At 41.2% G+C, this 21,019-nt stretch overlaps 1 protein-coding gene across 3 annotated transcripts in view; it reads right to left on the minus strand.

Moving 5' to 3' along the window:
• Positions 1 to 204: 204 nt before the first annotated feature.
• LOC137538933 (structural maintenance of chromosomes protein 2) overlaps positions 205 to 21,019 on the minus strand; it is a 73,967-nt gene continuing 53,152 nt past the window's right edge. For all 3 annotated transcript variants that reach the window (XM_068261370.1, XM_068261371.1, XM_068261369.1), the window contains exons 19-25: positions 19,646 to 19,789; positions 19,364 to 19,558; positions 18,297 to 18,497; positions 13,467 to 13,583; positions 13,197 to 13,357; positions 5,942 to 6,089; positions 205 to 1,183 (exon numbers count right to left, since the gene is read on the minus strand). In XM_068261370.1, the coding sequence (XP_068117471.1) occupies positions 995 to 1,183; positions 5,942 to 6,089; positions 13,197 to 13,357; positions 13,467 to 13,583; positions 18,297 to 18,497; positions 19,364 to 19,558; positions 19,646 to 19,789 (1,155 nt within the window). In that variant the 3' untranslated portion in view covers positions 205 to 994. The remainder of the gene's footprint in view (positions 1,184 to 5,941; positions 6,090 to 13,196; positions 13,358 to 13,466; positions 13,584 to 18,296; positions 18,498 to 19,363; positions 19,559 to 19,645; positions 19,790 to 21,019) is intronic.

The following is a 21,019-nucleotide window of genomic DNA, read 5'->3' on the forward strand; positions in this document are numbered from 1 at the left end:
TTGGTTATGGGGATAAAAAGTATCCTATATGTTATTCCAGGTAATGTACTATGTGTGTGCCAAATTTAATTGAAATCCGTTCAGCCATTGTTGCGCGATTGTGTAACATACATCCAAACTTTCGCATTTATAATATTAGTGAGATACATAGTAACACAAGGAAGCTTATCACAAATCATTACTGTTAAATTAATATGCAAGCCATGCAGGAGCTAAAAATCAGTTTATTAGGTTTCAGCTAGGCACCGGAATTATAAAAAGCATCTTAAATGACATGAAAATATGTACAGTGAGTAATGTACCATATTTTTCAGAGTATAAGACACTTTTCCTACCCGAAAAATGGGAAGAAAAAGTTCCTGCATCTTATATCCCAAAGACAGGGATCGCCTGCCGATCTGCCTGGATGTCAGGGACTCCCTGTATAGCCGCTATGTGGTCCTCCGATCCCCCGCAGGAGACCTCTCATCTCCTGCCTAGCTCCCCCTAGTGAAGGCTTCTGCTGATTACCCAATCAGTAGAAGCTGTAACTAGAGGAGCAGCGTCTGGAATAGGTGCCACTAATTGTCCTTACACATAGAGGAGCGGAGGAGACACACGGGGGACCGAAGGACAACACAGGGGGATGACACAGGTAAATAGAAAGGGACACACACACACACACACACGGGAAAAAGACATAGGGGAATAAAAGGGGACACAGTGGGACACATGGTGGACACAGGAGAACAATGGGGGAAAACATCTACATGACGCGCCTGGAACATGAAGGCACCAGGTTTAGTAAATATATTTTTTTTTCCCCCTGGTTTTTGCCCTCTAAACCTAGGTGCGTCTTATAGTCCAGATCGTCTTATATTCCGAAAAATATGGTACTTAGAAGGTGACACAAAGCTAGAAAGACATAGTATAAAGTTAAATATAAACACAAAGCCTGACAGTTTAAAAATCATTCATTTTGTTTTGAAAGTATATTGAAGTCTTTGAAAAATGTTCATTCCACTTGCATGCGATTTCTTTTGTCCTTAGATTTGCTTTTATCAAATTTCTTTTGGACAGATGCATTCCCTCCATTCTGATTCTGAGCAAATCTTGCCACTGTAGATACTCCATCCACAAACTTGGTCTTGAACAGGACATTGGCATTGTTGAACATGCCATCTTTTAGAGAGACGACTATAAACTACAAGAAAAGAGATACACTTTAAAAATGGTATATCATGCAACCTCCGTTTAGAGCTATATATATATTTTATTTAGTTTATCTGAAGTGCACCATGGTGGATGGGAGCAAATGCCAATGAGTTAGGCTTGCTTCACTGCATACCAATGAAATTGCCGCCAGGAGATTGGAGCGCAGGGTAAAGCCATTAAAAAGGCTTACCCTGCTCCTACATAATTCCCGGCGGTCTTAATTACTATTTCCCCTCCAGGCCGGCATGGATAGTGGGGGAAATATAATTCGGCTTCAAGCTATTGCTGGCGGCAAAATTACAGTGTTTTTCTGAGTAATTTGTGTTCCATCTGTTGACAGCGCCCAAATCACTCACTGAGCTCTGGTATAGCCGTAATTCCTATTATGGCCTATGACAGCTGCACCCAAATCTCCTGCGCTGTTTTTATAGCACTTGTGGTTCACTGCCCTGCAGGCCACTACCCTGCATTTGACCCAAGCTAACAAAAAAAGGTTAAAGACTGCAATGATTTTCTATGGGCCTGTTCATATGTGCTGTTTGACATGTCCACATGTTGAGGGGCTGTACACAGTAGATTCCCTGCAGAGTTCCTTTAAAGACATATGAGGCTTAAAGAACCACTATCGTAAAAAAAATTATAAAATTTAAAATACATGTGTACATGCTTATAAGAAGTACATTTCTCCCAGAGTAAAATGCACTATAAATTACTTTTCTCCTATGTTGCTGTTGCTTACAGTAGGCAGCAAAAATATGACCATATTACATTTTTGTGATAGCGGTCCTTTAAGTCTCCCACATCAATAAAGTTACACTGAAGCCAGACATTGAGCATTAATCAACATGCATAATATTTCCAAGGTTTGTTTTATGTCACTGGATTTGAACACCGGTTCATTTTTCCCTACCACAGGTCACTTCCCTTTAAAAAAAAACCTCCCATTCATAACTTTAACCGCTACCACAGCCAAATTATTTATATTTTGGTTTTTTTTTGCGGGACAAACCAGGCTTTCTTTGGGTGGTACTTTTAGCTAAAAATTATCTTATTTCCTATGCATTTTAAGGGTACCTGAGATGGGACTCAAGGCTATATTTATACTATACTTTATACTTACCTGGGGCTTTCTCCAGCCCTATGAGGGTCGTGGCCTTACTCGCGGCTCCGTTATCTTCTATTTCTCCCCGGTAATTTGGCCAGTCACACACTCATGCATGCATGGCCTGTCCGTGCGCACCCCCACCACAATCCCATGTCTGGGAGCGTTCTGCTCATGCGCAGTACTACTGCACAGGTGCAGAAGAGCATGGCCGGCCGGTTTAACGAATAAGAAGAAGAAAACGGAGCCGCCTGGTAGGATGGCGAGGGAGCCTATGAGCCTCATGGGGCTGGAGGAAGCCCTAGGTAAGTATAAACATAGCCTGAAGTTCCATCTCAGGTTCTCTTTAAAAAAAAGGTAAGGAAAAAAAAATATAGCTTGAAAATTATGGATAAAACCTACACATTTTATTTGCCCACTTATCTTGGTTATAACAACATCTAAATTAAGTCACTAGTATAATATATATATATATATATATATATATATATATATATATATATATATATATATATATATATATATATATATATATATATATATATATGCTACTTTGAAGAACCTAGAATATGACATTTTCAGTTGTTTCACACTTTTTGGTTATGTACTATACTTCCACATGTGTTAATTCATAGTTTGGATGCCTTCAGTATGAATCTACATTGTTCATAGACATGAAAATAAAGAAAACTCTTTGAATGAGAAGGTGTCTGCTGTGTGTGTGTGTGTGTGTCCAGTGTGTGTGTGTGTGTCCAGTGTGTGTGTGTTTGTGTCCAGTGTGTTTGTGTCCAGTGTGTGTGTCCAGTGTGTGTGTCCAGTGTGTGTGTGTGTGTCCAGTGTATGTGTGTGTGTCCAGTGTGTGTGTGTGTCCAGTGTGTGTGTGTGTGTGTGTGTGTGTCCAGTGTGTGTGTGTGTGTGTCCAGTGTGTGTGTGTGTCCAGTGTGTGTGAGTGTCCAGTGTGTGTGAGTGTCCAGTGTGTGTGAGTGTCCAGTGTGTGAGTGTCCAGTGTGTGTGAGTGTCCGTCCGTGTGTGTGTCATTTATTTTTATTTATTTTACTTGTAGTTTTAGGCCACTAGATGACCCCACACAGGAAGTAATGTGTATGTGTTTTTTTGTTGTTGTAATGAGCACAGTCATCAGTCTCTGATGCCGGCGATTATTCACTTTGGGGAACACGTTTCCATACACAGATTGGCAGGTCAGCAACAGGAAACCGCGTGGGATCGTGTGCTGGAATCACAAAACACATACATATCTACGCCCCTGATTCACAAGTGAACTTTTCAGGTTTGTAGATATGCATGCCAAGGAACCAGGTAATAAGGATTATCAAGGCAATCCAAATATTAAAGCGGGATTGTCAGGCACAAAATCAAATTCCATTTAAACACTGCACTGTTTTTCTAATGTGGTCAGGAATCTCACCCTGCATTGCAAGCACTCCAATCTATTCAGAAATGTCTCTGCTGTAATTATCTTTTCTCAGTCAGCCAGGCTCTATTCTCTCGTCATCGCTGCCTAAGACAGCAAGAGAGGGGGGAAGCTTGTCATCGACCCCCCCCCACATTACTGCTCCTCATTGATTGGCCGAGGGCACTTCAGTGTGAAGCTGCTGAGCTGAAACCTGATGCTGTGCTCACACAGGTTTACAAAGCAAGCCATATAGGACACTGCAGATTGGAGGAGAAAAGTAAGGGAGGAAATTACTTCAGTATTGACATCAGTCTGTGGGAAAAAGAGATGGAGACTGCCAGGAACATAATTCTCTTAATTTACTATATAAAATTAACTGAAATCAAAACATGGGCACTACAATGCATCTGTTCTATACAGGGAGTGCAGAATTATTAGGCAAGTTGTATTTTTGAGGAATAATTTTATTATTGAACAACCACCATGTTCTCAATGAACCCAAAAAACTCAATATCAAAGCTGAATATTTTTGAAAGTAGTTTTTAGTTTGTTTTTAGTTTTAGCTATTTTAGGGGGATATCTGTGTGTGCAGGTGACTATTACTGTGCATAATTATTAGGCAACTTAACAAAAAACAAATATATACCCATTTCAATTATTTATTTTTACCAGTGAAACCAATATAACATCTCAACATTCACAAATATACATTTCTGACATTCAAAAACAAATCAGTGACCAATATAGCCACCTTTCTTTGCAAGGACACTCAAAAGCCTGCCATCCATGGATTCTGTCAGTGTTTCGATCCGTTCACCATCAACATTGCGTGCAGCAGCAACCACAGCCTCCCAGACACTGTTCAGAGAGGTGTACTGTTTTCCCTCCTTGTAAATCTCACATTTTATGATGGACCACAGGTTCTCAATGGGGTTCAGATCAGGTGAACAAGGAGGCCATGTCATTAGTTTTGCTTCTTTTATACCCTTTCTTGCCAGCCACGCTGTGGAGTACTTGGACGCGTGTGATGGAGCTTTGTCCTGCATGAAAATCATGTTTTTCTTGAAGGATGCAGACTTCTTCCTGTACCACTGCTTGAACAAGGTGTCTTCCAGAAACTGGCAGTAGGACTGGGAATTGAGCTCGACTCCATCCTCCACCCGAAAAGACCCCACAAGCTCATCTTTGAGGATACCAGCCCAAACCAGTACTCCACCTCCACCTTGCTGGCGTCTGAGTCGGACTGGAGCTCTCTGCCCTTTACCAATCCAGCCACGGGCCCATCCATCTGGCCCATCAAGACTCTCATTTCATCAGTCCATAAAACCTTAGAAAAATCAGTCTTGAGATATTTCTTGGCCCAGTCTTGACGTTTCAGCTTGTGTGTCTTGTTCAGTGGTGGTCATCTTTCAGCCTTTCTTACCTTGGCCATGTCTCTGAGTATTACACACCTTGTGCTTTTGGGCACTCCAGTGATGTTGCAGCTCTGAAATATGGCCAAACTGGTGGCAAGTGGCATCTTGGCAGCTGCACTCGACTTTTCTCAGTTCATGGGCAGTTATTTTGCGCCTTGGTTTTTCCACACGCTTCTTGCGACCCTGTTGACTATTTTGAATGAAACGCTTGATTGTTCAATGCTCACGCTTCAGGAGCTTTGCAATTTTAAGAGTGCTGCATCCCTCTGCAAGATATCTCACTATTTTTGACTTTTCTGAGCCTGTCAAGTCCTTCTTTTGACCCATTTTGCCAAAGGAAAGGAAGTTGCCTAATAATTATGCACACCTGATATAGGGTGTTGATGTCATTAGACCACACCCATTCTCATTACAGAGATGCACATCACCTAATATGCTTAATTGGTAGTAGGCTTTCGAGCCTATACAGCTTGGAGTAAGACAAGATGCATAAAGAGGATGATGTGGTCAAAATACTCATTTGCCTAATAATTTTGCACTCCCTGTAAGTAGATCAAGTATTAATCTACATTTTTTTCCTGGCATAGTATGGCGGACCCTGCTGCTTTAAAGCACTGAGCAAAAAGGTAACAATTGAATGATGAGGCTACCACTACTTAGTAAGACAAGCTCCCTGGTTTTACTAGGTTAGAGGCCCTAGCAAGAAGCAAATAAGAGTTTAGTCTGATACAGAATCCTCAGTTAAATTAATGAGCCTTTTTCTAATTGTAATTATCTACAAATTGCTAAAGATTAATCTATAGTGAGTGTATTTACCTGCGAGCGTCGGAAGTGTGTCCGAAGCATCTGTCCAATGTTCTGCGTGTGAGAAAGATCAAGGGCAGCATCAACTTCATCCAGAATATAAATTGGTGCAGGTTTAAAAAGTAACATGGCCAATATAAGAGACAAAGCCACAAGCGATCTAAAGAAAACAAAAATTGTTTTAGGAGGAGTACCAATGTCAATGTTCTGTAGATACCATTCATTGTATATTAGGTACCCCATGTTTGTTTCTTACACTGTACAGCTCCATGGAATATGCTGGAACTTTATAAATCAGTAATAATACAACGTGGTTGCCAAAGTGTAATACTTGCTGAATACTTGTGGAATGGTGAGTAGAGATGTCACGAACCTCCGATTTTCGGTTCGCGAACCCTGTTCGCAAACTTCCGCGGAAGGTTCGGATCGCGGAAAAGTTCGCAAACCGCAATAGACTTCAATGGGAAGGCGAACTTAAAAATTTTGAAAAATTTCTACTGGCTGGAAAAATTATAGAAAACTTGTTTCAAGGGATCGAATACCTGGAGGAAGACATGATTGAGTGAAATACACATCAAAAGTCCCAGGCAAAAATCTAGATTTCACATAAACCCCTATCTTAAGGTCACACATCTCATTAAATTTTCAATTACAGGCCTATACTGCTTTACAATATCAGGCAGTGTATCCATCTCTCCCTCACTCCCGGAGGGAGGATGGTCTCATCTTCCAGGGAATTGTAGAATTTCAAAAGCCAGCTTACACATACCTTGGCCGGGAATTGAACCCAGGTCTGAGTGCATGGTAGATAGCTCTCTTAACCAGGGCTGTGGAGTCGGTCCAAAAATCCACCGACTCCGACTCCTCAGTTTAGGATTCCACCGACTCCGACTCCTCGACTCCGACTCCTCTAATTTGCATATTACAATTTTGTTGATTAAAAGTATGTAACATGAAATTCGTCTCTTAACTGCCAACGCTTAGGAATTTTACAAGACAACTGAAGTGAGAAGGATATGTAGACTACTAGATTTATTTCCTTTAGACTAAAACTAGTCCTTGGTAAGAGTACTTGTAAAAGGTACAAACCGGAACAAAGAACATCTATCAGGCCCTAGGCAATGTAAGTGTGGGTACATGTAAGAGTGATGTGCAGGTACTCTGCAGGGGAATGAGGAGATTGTAAACAGACAACACCTCTGTGTTCAATGTGCACAGCATTCTCAGTGGATTCCCTGCAGCTCTGTGGGGAGTGCATATGTAGAGTATAGTACTACTGTGTAACAAAGTAAACCTGAGACAGATGAAATTAAAGTTTTATACATACCTGGGGCTTCCTCCAGCCTCCTTCAGGATAATCAGTCCCTCGTTGTCCTCCTCCACCACCTGGATCTTCTGCTATGAGTCTAGGTACTTGAGCCAGTCTGGTGTAGTGCGCATGCACACACTCCGCCGCCAGGAGCATACTACACCTGTGCAGCACTATTGCGCAGGTGCAGAATGTTCCTGGCTGTGGGAGCGGCATGCGGCCGGACAGCGCTGACTGGCTGAATTACCAGGACTCATAGCAGAAGATCCGGGTGGTGGAGGACAGCGAGGGACTGATTAGCCTGAAGGGGGCTGGAGGAAGTCCCAGGCATGTATAAAACTTTACTTTTCATCCGTCTCAGTTACCCTTTAATTTGTAGTCACCAAACCAAATTTTAACAACATATCAAATTATTTGATTTCATCAGCAAAGGGAGTGCATACATTTGCATAAATCTGCATCAATGACACAGCTACACATCAGGCTTTATTCTTACAGCATAGATGTTATTTAGTATATATAAGAGATTCCTGTGTACACATCATATATACAGTCACAATCAGATGTGTATATTTGACCTTAAAAATACGGGGACTGCTTTATTGAAGCAGCACAAGTAACTAATTTTGATTGGTTTATTTCATTTTTGTGGACTAAGCACAGCTATTACTGTATATATACATTATTTTTAATGACTTATCTGAGAAATAGAACATTTTATCATATTTTCTATCTTAATTACAGTTACAAATTCATTAGGAGTCGGAGTCGGTGCATTTTTTCCCGACTCCGACTCCAGGCACCCAAAATTGCCCGACTCCACGACTCCGACTCCACAGCCCTGCTCTTAACCGCTATACCACCACCAACACTACATGCTGAAGCCAGCCTAGCACGTACCATTGTGATATACCCAAGAGAGAAATGAGCTCTCTCTCTCTCTCGCTTTCTCTCTAGGACTTGATGGTTTTAAGCTAAAAATTCACTTCAATGCCATCAACGGATACCAGCAGAATTTCACAGGCAATTTCGGAATTCTGCCGGATTGAAAAAGCAATTCCGTTTCGACCAAACGGAATGGAATGACCAATTTCCGCCCAAAATTGTGGAAAATACAATTCCGCGGAAAGCGGTGACCATCCCTACGAGAGAGAGAGAGAGAGAGAGAGAGAGAGAGAGAGAGAGAGAGAGAGAGAGAGAGAGAGATGAATCTACATGGCTATCTGGGGTTCTCTTTGGACAACTGTTGAACACAAAAGGCAAGGCCATGCCTGGGTGGGGTTGAACCACCAACCTTTTAGTTAACAGCCAAACACGCTAACCAATTGTGCCACAGAGACTGTTCTATTCCTGGCCAATGTGAGTTGGCTTTTGACATACTACACATCCTTAAGCAAGCTCATTTCTCTCTAGGATATATCATAATGGTACATGCTAGGCTGGTTTCAGAATGTAGTGTTGGTGGTGGTATAGCGGTTAAGAGAGCTATCTACCATGCACTCAGACCTGGGTTCAATTCCCGGCCAAGGTATGTAAGCTGGCTTTTAAAAGCCTACAAATCTTTAAAGGGAACCTTAACTGAACGGGGAGTAAAGAGTTTTACTTACCTGGGGCTATTACCAGCCCCCTGCAGCAGTCCTGTGCCCTCGGCGCCGCTCTGGAATCCTCTGGTCCCCCGCAGTCACTTAGTTTCGTTTTTGACGACTTACCAGTCGCCGGCCGCCATGCGTATTATTGGACGCATTCACCAATGCAATTAGAGCTATTGCGGACCGCAACGCGTACAAAAATACGCGTTGCCGCATTCCGCAAGCGTAGATATGCGGCAACGCATATTTTTGTACGCGTTGCGGTCCGCAATAGCGCTGATTGCATTGGTGAATGCGTCCAATAATACGCATGGCGGCCGGCGACTGGTGAGTCGTCAAAAACGAAACTAAGTGACAGCGGGGGACCAGAGGATTCCAGAGCGGCGCCGAGGGCACAGGACTGCTGCAGGGGGCTGGTAATAGCCCCAGGTAAGTAAAACTCTTTACCCCCCGTTCAGTTAAGGTTCCCTTTAAGCAAGCTCATTTTTCTCTAGGATATATCATAATGGTACATGCTAGGCTGCCTTCAGCATGTAGTGTTGGTGGTGGTATAGCGGTTAAGAGAGCTATTTACCAAGCACTCAGACCTGGGTTCAATTCCCGGCCAAGACCTGGGTTCAGTTCCCGGCCAAAATATATAAGCTGGCTTTTGAAATTCTACAATTCCCTGGAAGATGAGGGAGGAGGGAGTGAGGAAAGTAATAACAATTAGCTAGGAACAAGCCTAGAAGAGCCTAACTAAACTCTCCCTAGCAGAGTCTGTCAGCAGCTGTCCCTTAACTAATTAGTGCAGGCAGACTAGTGAGTAAAACGGCACAAGGACTTTGCCTTTTATAGGGGGGGGGGGCTCTAGGAGTGAGTGCAGTCTGATTGGCAACAATGTGCCTGTTGACTGATGTAGAGGGTCAAAGTTCTGCTCAATAGAGCATTATGGGGCGAATTGAACTTCCGGGAAAGTTCGCCTTCGCAGGCGAACACGAACCACCCGAAGTTCGCCTGGAACCGTTCGCCAGCGAACCCTTCGCGACATCTCTAATGGTGAGTAGCATGCTAACACATTTGAATCAGAATACCCTTTTTGTTAACCAGCACTGATGCAAGCAGAGCCCGTATTTAAATGGTTATGAAACTCAAAATTGCATTTCTGCTCTAAAAAAAAATTAAAGAAGGGCAAAAAAACCCTAATAAATACAGAAAAAGACTGGCAGAATGTCACTGGAAGCCAGACTTCCACTTCATTGAAGCCAACTGAGAACATTGCCAGTTACTGGAGAAATTACCAGATTGCCTTGTAATTAAGTATAGTATTTGCAAAGCAAAAAAAAAGCAGATAGCGTTCCCTGCCTTCCCCTGGATAGAGGGGATGCCTCATTGCTTAAAACCAATCTGAAACTTTTGAAACAACTAGGACAATCTTATCAATCAGCTTAAGAGTGAAATAGAAGTTTGAACCCTTTCCAGTAACTTCAAAAAGTATTTTTTTTCTTATAGCCTTATGCTGTATTTAATGTCTTAAACCAAAGATGACATTTGAGTTTTATACCACTTTAAGTTCATGAAAAAAAACAAAAAACAAAACAAAACACCAACTAAAAACATTGAAAAATAACTAAAAACATTGAACTGAGCCAGTATATCTACCCATTAAGAATCACCTACCCCCTTCTATAAGTTTCCTACAGAAGTAAGGCCAGCATGGCAAGTATCTGGGCATATTTTCTACTTTGGAGTGTTTATTTAGCCAATAGTGGGCTGAAGTGATAAGTCTGTAGCGGGAAAGGGGAAGTGATTGTATTCAAGTAGCATAAATAACCACCTTCATTTTTCTGTAAAAGCTCCCATTCCATGTGTCGCCTTTACTGTATATGGGCGTTGCCATTTTAGAGCACCCCTATTTTACAATGCCTCAATTATGCTGCTCCACCGTTCTGGTAACCCCTAATTCTTGTGCTCTGCCTTCTACAAGATCTAGCTGTATTATATTGCCTCTATCGCAGTGCTTTTCTTATTACAGTGCTTCCAGTTATGAGGTTTTGAATCTGGTGTTTTAGTGTTCCCCCATTCATAGCTCCATCATCCTCGCATTATAGTGCTTCCATTCTAGAGCCTCCACACTATTACAGTGCCTTCATTATAGCATTTGGTCCCCTAAATATGCAACCACCTCACAGAGTCCCTTTTCTCTCCCCACGGCTGCAAAAAGGCTGTGAGTCAACTACAGCTTTAAAAAGTCCCTTGACCATCATTTTGCTGATGGCTAGGCAAGACGTTAGAAGCTGGGATTTAACATGGAAGCATAGCAGCTTATGAGGAAATGGAGGAGCCAATCTGGTAAGTATAATACTTCATCTTATCGCCAGCTAACCAATACCAGTTCTTGAAGTAGGAGTTTAAATTCATGAATTTGATTACAATGTATAATTAGAAAGTCACTAGAAATTAAACTGTCAAGTTAGGTCTATGGATGAGTTAGCGAAGCATGACTGTATGAAAGCATGGTATTTGGATACTCTGTGTTTAAAGGGACACCATCGATTAACACGTGTTTTTTAACCTGAATTTGAGACAGTTCCTGAAGTGCTGGTAAATAATGATGTATACAATTAATTTGCTTATCTCTTGTTTACTGTAATAAATTCCTTTCACTCTGAACTGATGGCAGTTTGCTGGATTCTGACGGGAGAGTGAACAATGAGGGGAGGGGGAATTCCTTCACAGTGTATCAGTTAACTCTGTGTGTAACTCTGTGTGAGAGAAACCTCTCAGAAGCTGCCTGTTTCTGAGCGGTCTGCAGAAGAGCAGAGGAAACGTAACTAGTTTAAACATTCATAATTGTCAGTGACTAAACAGCTTTTCATACTTTTCGTGCTTTCAGGGAAAAATACTCTTTAGTCTGATATGCAAAAAGCAACACTTGCATTGAAACAGACACCCCTATGCGAATGATTTGTCCCAATAGAGCCAAATCCTACACACAATGAATTAAAGCTTTTGCCTCTGATATTTAACATGTAAATCAGGAAATGTTTACACAGCTACTTAGACATTTGTACACTCATTTTAGAACACTTGGGTATTGATAGTGTTCCTTTAAGTTGTCATAGCCAGTGTACTTTTATTTTGTAGATTTTAAACTATTGCCCTTGAATAAGTGTATTGCTTATATTAAATAACACACACTAACACACGCTACCTTGCAGACCTTTGGGCATCCTAGTTGTCAACCTGTTGCGGTAATAGGGTGACATTTCAACCCATGCTTCCTGGAACACTTACCACAAGTTAGGCTGGTTTAATGGACATTTCCTACTTACCATTCTCCTAAGCTGGTCACACACTAAATCAACAGAACAGAGATGTGGTGATAAAACAGAAAGATAGGGCTGGCTGCTTCTTCCCTATAGAGCGCTAATAGTCTGTAGATGTACATTGTGACATTGTCCTGCTGTAGTACAAAATTGTCTCCAATCAAGCACCATCCACAGGAAATTACATGTCACTGCGAAATGGAGTAATAGCCATACATATTCATCATCCATTTTACCCTGGAAAAATCTCCCACTTTACTACCACCAAAGACATCACCAGACCATTACATTGCCTCTACAATGCTTGACAGATAGTGTCATTTACTCCTACAGATTTCAGCATATTTTCTTTACTCTGCATTTCACCAATGTTGTGGCACCGTCTTTCCCAAATCTTTTTTTAGACATGTTTGTGCTCTTTTGCCCATCCTGCTCTTCACTACTTAAAAGGACCCTGAAGGGTGAGGGGATATAGGGAACACAATTTAGGTATTTACCATCAGAGGCTTCTCCTGTCCTCCCCACCATTTCTGGCCAAGTCTAAGTATCTACATTTTTCACCTAGGAATCTACCAGATTTACTTTAAGATTTATCATTTGTGGATACTTTATAATTAAGCTGGGGCTCATACTCTATTGTGGATAGAGCAAAGCACTGTACAAAATTACCAATTTCTTGGCAATTTCATGCTTGGAACAGCCTTTCTTTCTCAGAATAAGAATATACTGACGAGTTGTAGTAATCAAACCTACAAGTGTTGACGATCCAGACACTCCGCTAGTCAAAAAGAGGGAATTTTCATTGCTTCTTTAAATCAAATCAACTGTGCTAAAATTGCAAGAGGGATTTTTAATGGTCAATTAACTTTTTAAAGTGATAAACCTGGAAACAAAATATTTCAATGGAACAGGTCTATCACTTCACTGAAACAAATTGATAACATTGCCAATGGCAATATAAATTATCAGACGGTCTTGTAACGCGCGCGCGCGCACGCGCACACACACACACACACACACACACACACACACACACACACACACACACACACACCCCTTACCTCTGTCCACCACTTAATTCCGTCAGATTCTCTTTCCATGTGCTGCCCAGAGCAACCTTAAACTCCAGTCCATCCAAAACAGACTGCCCCTCAGGAGGAGCCAGCTTGGCATTTGCCCCCGGCAACAGAGTTGAGAAAATTGAACCAAAGTCTTCATTTACCTAAATTTCACAAAGAAAATATCTGATCTGAACTGGCAGCCGTTTCTATTTCAGTCTCTACAATGTTTCAAATGTGAAAAATCTAACTCCAATACATGCTCATTTTTACCTTCAGCCATGCTGCTTTTAGAGCCTCATTTTTCTTCTGATCAAGTCCTGTGATAGTATCTAAAATTTTTGACTTGTCATTCTCCACAATTCTCTTCTTTTTCATTAAGTCGTTGTACTATTATAGAGACACAGAAATAAAAATGATTCTTGAAATACAATATGATCTGACCTCATATGTACATGCTTTAGGCCCCGTTTACACTTAATCAGTTGGTGTGCGTTAGTACGCGTTTTTTTCCATAGCAGTGCATTGGGAAGAGGATTTCAGTGTTAAGTGTAAAAGAGGCCATAGGAAAACATGGGCTTTACTTTGAAAATCGGTTTTCTTTCAGTTATAACTGAGAGCAACTGATTAAGTGTAAAAGGGCCCTTATTCTTTTTCTTTAAAGCCATAAACAAAGAATGTGATGCATCACAATGCATATATGTACTGCTTCCACCAGCCACCCTGGGACTCCCTGAAATGGTCTCGTTTCAGTGAGCTGTAGAGGTTTTCTTCTGCATGTCCACATGAATCAGCTTTTTTGAAGTGCATCTTGAGTTACACAACAGGAACATAATTGCTTTCTATATGGCCAAATTCCACCCCAAATGCCTATAAGAAATGGTTTTGATTATATTTTGACATTTAATGGATGAATGGCTGTATAAGTGTCCTCACTTGTCCTACCTGAACCAACTTCCTATTTCAGTAGTGTCAGCATTCCAGCAGTTCAGTGCTAGATACACATCTAAGCATTATTTTGTCAAACATCTCAATGTACTTAACATGGAACAAAACCTGCCCTGTTGTACAGTAGAACAGCATTGGCAGATGCTTCTGTGCCAATTCAAAAAGGGCTACCTGACAGAAACGTATGCCAGGTCCCTCTGCCTCTCTCCTCTTTGTGTCTGCATCCAATCAGTGGTGGATTACTGTTAGCACATGGTATTCAAGCCTAGAGATTTCATATTAGAGGTCGATCCCTTGCTCCTATCTTATTTGCTCCTATCTTATGTATATTGTGCCACTAAAGTCCATCTGACCAAATAAATGGTTACATCTTGTGAACGTTTGGTGGACTTGCCTTTGGAGATTGTCACGTCACATAGATTAACACATGTAGTGGGCTTACATAGTATTCCTCAGTAGGGATGGCCCTGATTAGGAGAACTCACGGAGAAGCATGTGATCAGCTGATAGATGTGTAAGGTCCTGATTGGCTGTGATGACTTCCTGGTTTAATACATGATCATGACCAGAAAATCAGAACCTTACAAATCTATCAGCTGTTCAAACTGATCACATGCTTCTCCATGAGTTCTAAGCAGGGCCATCCATATTCCTCAGTAGTAGCTTCTTGTTTATATTTCACATCCTGCATTGCACAGGTATGTTTTGATTGACCATTATTAACTCCAATCCTGTATAATTTACATAAAACTAAATAGCTCTAAACTGCCACCAACAACCACCTTTGTACCTCGTCACCTGACTGGCCATATACAACAGTACATTTTGAATGTTATACTGAACAAAGTCACTGAATAAAGAATGACATGCAAATTATGACCTTTGCAAACATCTTAAACTGGTATATGATAAAAGGGTTTAAAAATGAAAGGGTAATGTGGTAGCTTACCTCAATGATTACAAAATCTTTGCAACAAAAGATTTTATTAGTGATAGCACAGGCAACGCATTTCGCGGGTCTGAGCCCGCTTCCTCATGCCAATAGCAGTGCCTACGTTTGAAAAAAAAAAAAAGGGAAGACTCTCTATTCTACTGGTAACATAACATAATATGCATACTAATATAGTATAAAAAGTATATAGTACAACAATGTGAATATTACATTATAGTGTTATCCTATTTTGATATAGTCTGTTATACACACACTTTGAACAGTGGTTCTTAAAGGGAACCTTAACTGAAAAAAAAAAAAGTTTTACTTACCTGGGGCATCTACCAGCCCCCTGCAGCCATCCTGTCCCCTCGCAGTCACTCATGGCTCCTCTGGTCCCCCGCTGCCAGCTAGTTTCGTTTTTGCCGACTGGGAGCCGGCTGGCCACCATGCGCACGTTTTTACGCATCCCTGCTGGTGCAGGAAGCTATTGCAGGCGTCAACAAGTACATTTTTACGTTAAAATTGTAATAAATAATATATATATATGTGTATGTGCGTGCGTACTGTATGTGTATGTGTATGTGCGTGCGTACTGTATGTGTATGTGTATGTGCGTGCGTACTGTATGTGTATGTGTATGTGCGTGCGCACTGTATGTGTATGTGCGTGCGTACTGTATGTGTATGTGCGTGCGTACTGTATGTGTATGTGCGTGCGTACTGTCCATGTATGTGCGTGCGTACGCACGCACAGTATGTGCGTGCGTACTGTATGTGTATGTGTGTGCGTACTGTATGTGTATGTGCGTGCGTGCGTATGTGTATGCGTATGCACACACACACAATATTATATATATATATATATATATATATATATACACCGTATATACTGGCGTATAAGACGACTTTTTAACCCCTAAAAATCTTCTGAAAAGTTGGGGGTCGTCTTATACGCCGGATGTCAGTCAGGAGTATGCCGGGTGCCAGGCAGAGTTGTAAATACCGTACTTATGGTGCAGTCTCCACCTAATTGCTCCTTGCGAGCAGCCGCTCGCACGGGTAGCAGTGCCTCTTCCGGGGTCACCTGACTGGTGATGCGTGCGCTCCACTGATGACGCTCATAGAAGAGATTGCCGGGCTCTTCCATGAGCGTCATCAGTGGAGCGCACACATCACCGGTCAGGTGACCACGGAAGAGGCACTGCTACCCGCGCAAGCGGCTGCTCGCAAGGAGCAATTAGGCAGAGAATGCGATCTATTAACCAGGGGACTGCACCATAAGTACGGTAGGAGCAATTAGGCGGAGAATGCATAAGTAAGGTATTTACAACTCTGCCTGGCACCCGGCATGCTCGCTCACACAGGGGTAGTCTTATACGGCGAGTATACCCCAAACTGTATATTGTAAGAGGAAAAGTTGGGGGGTCGTCTTATACCCTCAGTCGCCTTATACGCCAGTATATACGGTGTATATATATATATATATATATATATATATATATATATATATATATATATATATATAAAATATATATATATATATATATATATATATATATATTATATAGTATATATATATATATATATAGTAATATATATATATATATATATATATATATATATATATATATATATATATATATATATATATATATACACACACATATATAAAAAAAAAGCATGTGTAAATACCCCCAATGTCTAATACAATATGTATGATTTAATATCTGATAATATTTAATCTAATAGCTACTACTCTTAATTCATCTAACTAAGCAATTGTTAAGAACCACTGTTCGAAGTGTATGTGTAACAGACTATATCAAAATAGGATAACGCGATAACGTAAAGATCACATTGTTGTACTACATATTTTTATACTATATTAGTATGTATATTGTGTTATGGTACCAGTAGATTAAGGAGTCTTCCCTTTTTTTTTTTTTTTGCAAACGTAGGCACTGCTATTGGCCTGAGGAAGCGGGCTCAGACTCATGAAACAAGTTGCCTGTGCTATCACTAAAAATCTTTTGTTGTTACAAAGATTTTGTCATCATTGAGGTAAGCTACCTCATTACCCTTTCATTTTTAAACTGTATTTAAACGCTTTTATCATATACCATTGTCTCCACCTGCTTCCTGCGGTCGGTTGCCCCTCTGCAACCCATCTTTGTGAGTAGTTCTTTACTTCCGAATTATTTACTACTTTATCTTGACATGCTACACCATTGGGCTCCCTACATTTTTTTGTCTCCTGTGTATTTTTCCAGAGTTTATTTTAGCACCCAAAACAAACCACATCTTAAACTAAACCTATATGAAAAAAAACCAAAAACCCTGGAGGGTACTTACCTTGGGAGGGGTAAGCGTCTGGATCCTACTGAGGCTTCCCCCATTGTCCTCCATACCAGCAATCCAGTGATGGTAAGCCCCCCGAACAGCGGGGGAGGTAAATATTTGCCTATCACGATCCAGCCCAGTAGCAGTTTTCCCATTGGGCTCAGGCGGAAATAGGAGCCTGATTGGGTCTGCTCAATTGCACAGACGACTCCGCTATTTTCACCAGCGCCGAATGGAGAGCCGCTACTGCACTGGAGACCTGAAGGATTGCTGCGCCTGCACAGTGCTAGTCAGGGAGTTTTCAGGGGAGCCAGCGCTGGATCCCCAAGGCTACAGAGGACAGGGGAAGCCCTATTAGGATCCTGCGGCTTCCCTCACCTGAGGTAAGTACCCCATAGTGGCTTTTTTTTGTTACAGGTGTACTTTAAAGTTAGCTATACACTTCTCAATTTCTTCTGTCGATACCTGGCCGATTAGGTCAAATCTGCTAGAAATCAATGCCCCAACATGCAATACAGTGATTTTTGTCAAAACTCGATTGTATTAGATGAAAAATCTTGATCAGCGGCGGGTTGGGAGCAGCGGCAGATCGACAGCCCATAGTGTTGCACTGCATCCAAGAGTGCAACGGTTTAATAGATTTTTAATACATTTCATGCTGAAATCTCTTAAAAATAAATGTGCAGTGCATGGAGGGATTTGATCACCTAGTACCTTCTCTAATCACTTTATGAAGTGCGAGAGACCTTAGTTCAGTTCTAAGATCATTCATGGGTTAACTTTTTTTTTTTTTTTTTTTTTTAAATACCATAGAAAATCAGGTTCTAACAAGAGTTTTCTGAACCATCCAAGCACAGCAGTGTCAACAGGACAGAAACTCACCCTCTCTTCTGCCTGTGTCAACATATTCATGGCCCTCATGTTTACATTTCGCCCAAGTTTTTCTTGCATTTCTTGCAGTTTCTGCAGCCTCTGTCCCGCTGCCTTGGGATTGTTTGCCTTGAAATCAAAAGCTGTGTCTTCTTTGCCAAAGAGATTCCTTTCAGAAGCAATCCATTCATAGTCATTGAGCATTCTTGTAACCTATACAAACAGAACAAGTTGTATTTAAACAGTTGAGATGACCAATGGTTTTCTCATGCTGCGATATTCTTCACTAATGTCACCATTATATGCAGATTAAGTTAATATTATGTATAGATGATTATGAAATTATCTATAGTGTACTGGGAGGGGGGTATAGGACTACATGTAGTATGAATGAGCCCTATTATAAATCACTGCCATTAGCGCTGCACTGTATGATGCAGTACAAAGCAATACAGTCATCCCATCTATACAATTTCTGCCACTTTATGACCTAAACCCCCCCCCCCAGTAGACTACATGCGGTTACATATCTGGCCTCGATTTCAGTACTACCCCCTGAATAAAACAATTCAGAGACCAGGCTTTACATTCAACAGACTTCTCACATTTTTCCAGGAAAATCATTTACATTATTTCCTTTTAAACAGATAACTGTGCTCTTAGCTGTATGGCGATTTTAGAAAAGTGAAAATTTGAAACCTGCAAACAATCAGTAGCAAGGGTAACGGAAATTTTAAACACCGAAGAATAGAGCCCTCCAGACTAAAGCTTTGCTAAGGCCAAAGAACATTTCTTTACTTCGGTACTGATTGACTCAATCGGTAAGGCAGAAGGGATAAAAAAATCTTGGGGATACTACATGAACACAGTTGTCATGGTATCAGGGCTTGGATTCAATACAAAATGTTCTCCTGAGTTTTCTCTCAAGAGAGAGAAAACTTTTTTTTAGATGCCAGCATAAGACATGAAATAAAGTACACAAAATAATTGTCCCAAATTAATGTAGGTCTGATATGACATCTTGCTAGGTGATGAAAAAGGGCACATTTTCAGTAAAGTGAGAGAGTAGACAGGATTACCCTTGCGGCAGAGTCGGCACTGTCCTTTTTGTGCTTGCTGATATTATGCTCTAGCTCTTTTATCTTGAGCTGGTGGTCATTGTTACATTCACGCATTTTGGCAGCTTCAGAAGACTTGCTCCTGATTTCTTGGTCATGCCCCATAATAACTTCCTTTTGCTTAGCCAGCTCTTCCTGGGCTTTCTTGACCGTTTCCTGTCAAAATACATATTTGATAAAATATACAAATGTACAACAGATTACCAGACAACAGACTGTTTTCTACATGGAATATATGGTTACCGTTTTATTTGATACTTCAGCTGTCATGCTGTCTATTTGACCTTGATAACTTTTGATAGCTTCATCCACAGCTTCTATTTGCTGTTGGTAGGTGGTCTGCTCCCTCTTCATTTCCTCAAGTTCTAACACAAGAGCATCAACTTCCTGTGATAACACAAAGTTAAGAATTCTGAAAAAGCCTACTTTGTACCAATTAGATCATCTCTATTTTTAGCTTAATTAAAACAAAAACAAAAAAGACTTGTACTTAAATATTGTAATCTGCATTCACCTGGGATGTGCCATTATGTAGTTTTCACTACAGCCCCTTTCCATCCCCCTCCTCCCAACTAGAATTACATTAAAACAAGTTAACTGTGCAGCACTGTGCATGCTCTGGCTACATAGCAGACCTTATTCCTGCTGTTCCCCATCAAAGTGTTATTCACCAGCTGAGGAACTGAACTACCATCGGTAGCGCAGCTCACACTTGAATAGTAGCGCAGTCAAAGGGAGATTCTCATGCAGCAGCTGTGGGTCTGAGGAGGATCCAAGAAGCCTCTGGACTATAATGAAGCTTACCACTACTAAGTATCTAATTTATAACATTTTCTTCCTCACAGGTTTGCTTTAACCAATATGTTTTTTGGCCCTCAATTCTCATCACTATGCAAACGACTGAGGATTTATTGTCAATGTAAATAATGGCAGTAAAGCCTCGAATACCTGACTAAAGTTGGCCGAGGCGGCCGTCAACGATCACCTTAGCCGATAGGCGTGTGTACAGAAGACCCCGACCAGCAATGGCAGCTTGGTGGATCAACTTGGCTGAGAACTTCTTTAAAGATGCTGCTACCCTGCGTGACGTCACGCACTTGCGACTGTCATCCCTCCGCCCCCCCCCCCCCCCCACATAGCAACAGAACGCATTGTCAGCTACACACCTGACCCCCGTCTGTGCAGGCTGGCCAGCGATATCGCTAGGGATATCAGGTTCCGATCCCCAACAGGCCAGATTCCAAAGAATTTGGGGGTACCAGTGCAAGAATGGGAGGATGAGGGAAGACTTTAGGACCCCAAGGCTTACGCATGTTCCAAGACAGTGGGTCCCATAAACAAACAGAGGGAGTAAGAATCCCAGCCAGGAACATTGCACTTATAAAATGGAGATCAAGTCCAGCTCCTATTTAGCTCTCCAACTTAAATTATTAAATATAATAGTAGTGAGTGTAGTGAGTTTACACTATTCAATAATTAGATTTTTCATAATTTTTGATACTAGATTGTCTTTTAGTGTTTATTGGGATTACCTGTAGTCCTACTACCGCTCCATGTTTGTGCTACACTATCATTAAAGACTAAGTGAATAAAGGCTAACAGCACCATCTAAGCTTG

The sequence above is a fragment of the Hyperolius riggenbachi genome, chromosome 11 (genome assembly GCF_040937935.1).
Source record: "Hyperolius riggenbachi isolate aHypRig1 chromosome 11, aHypRig1.pri, whole genome shotgun sequence".
Lineage (NCBI taxonomy): Eukaryota > Metazoa > Chordata > Amphibia > Anura > Hyperoliidae > Hyperolius > Hyperolius riggenbachi.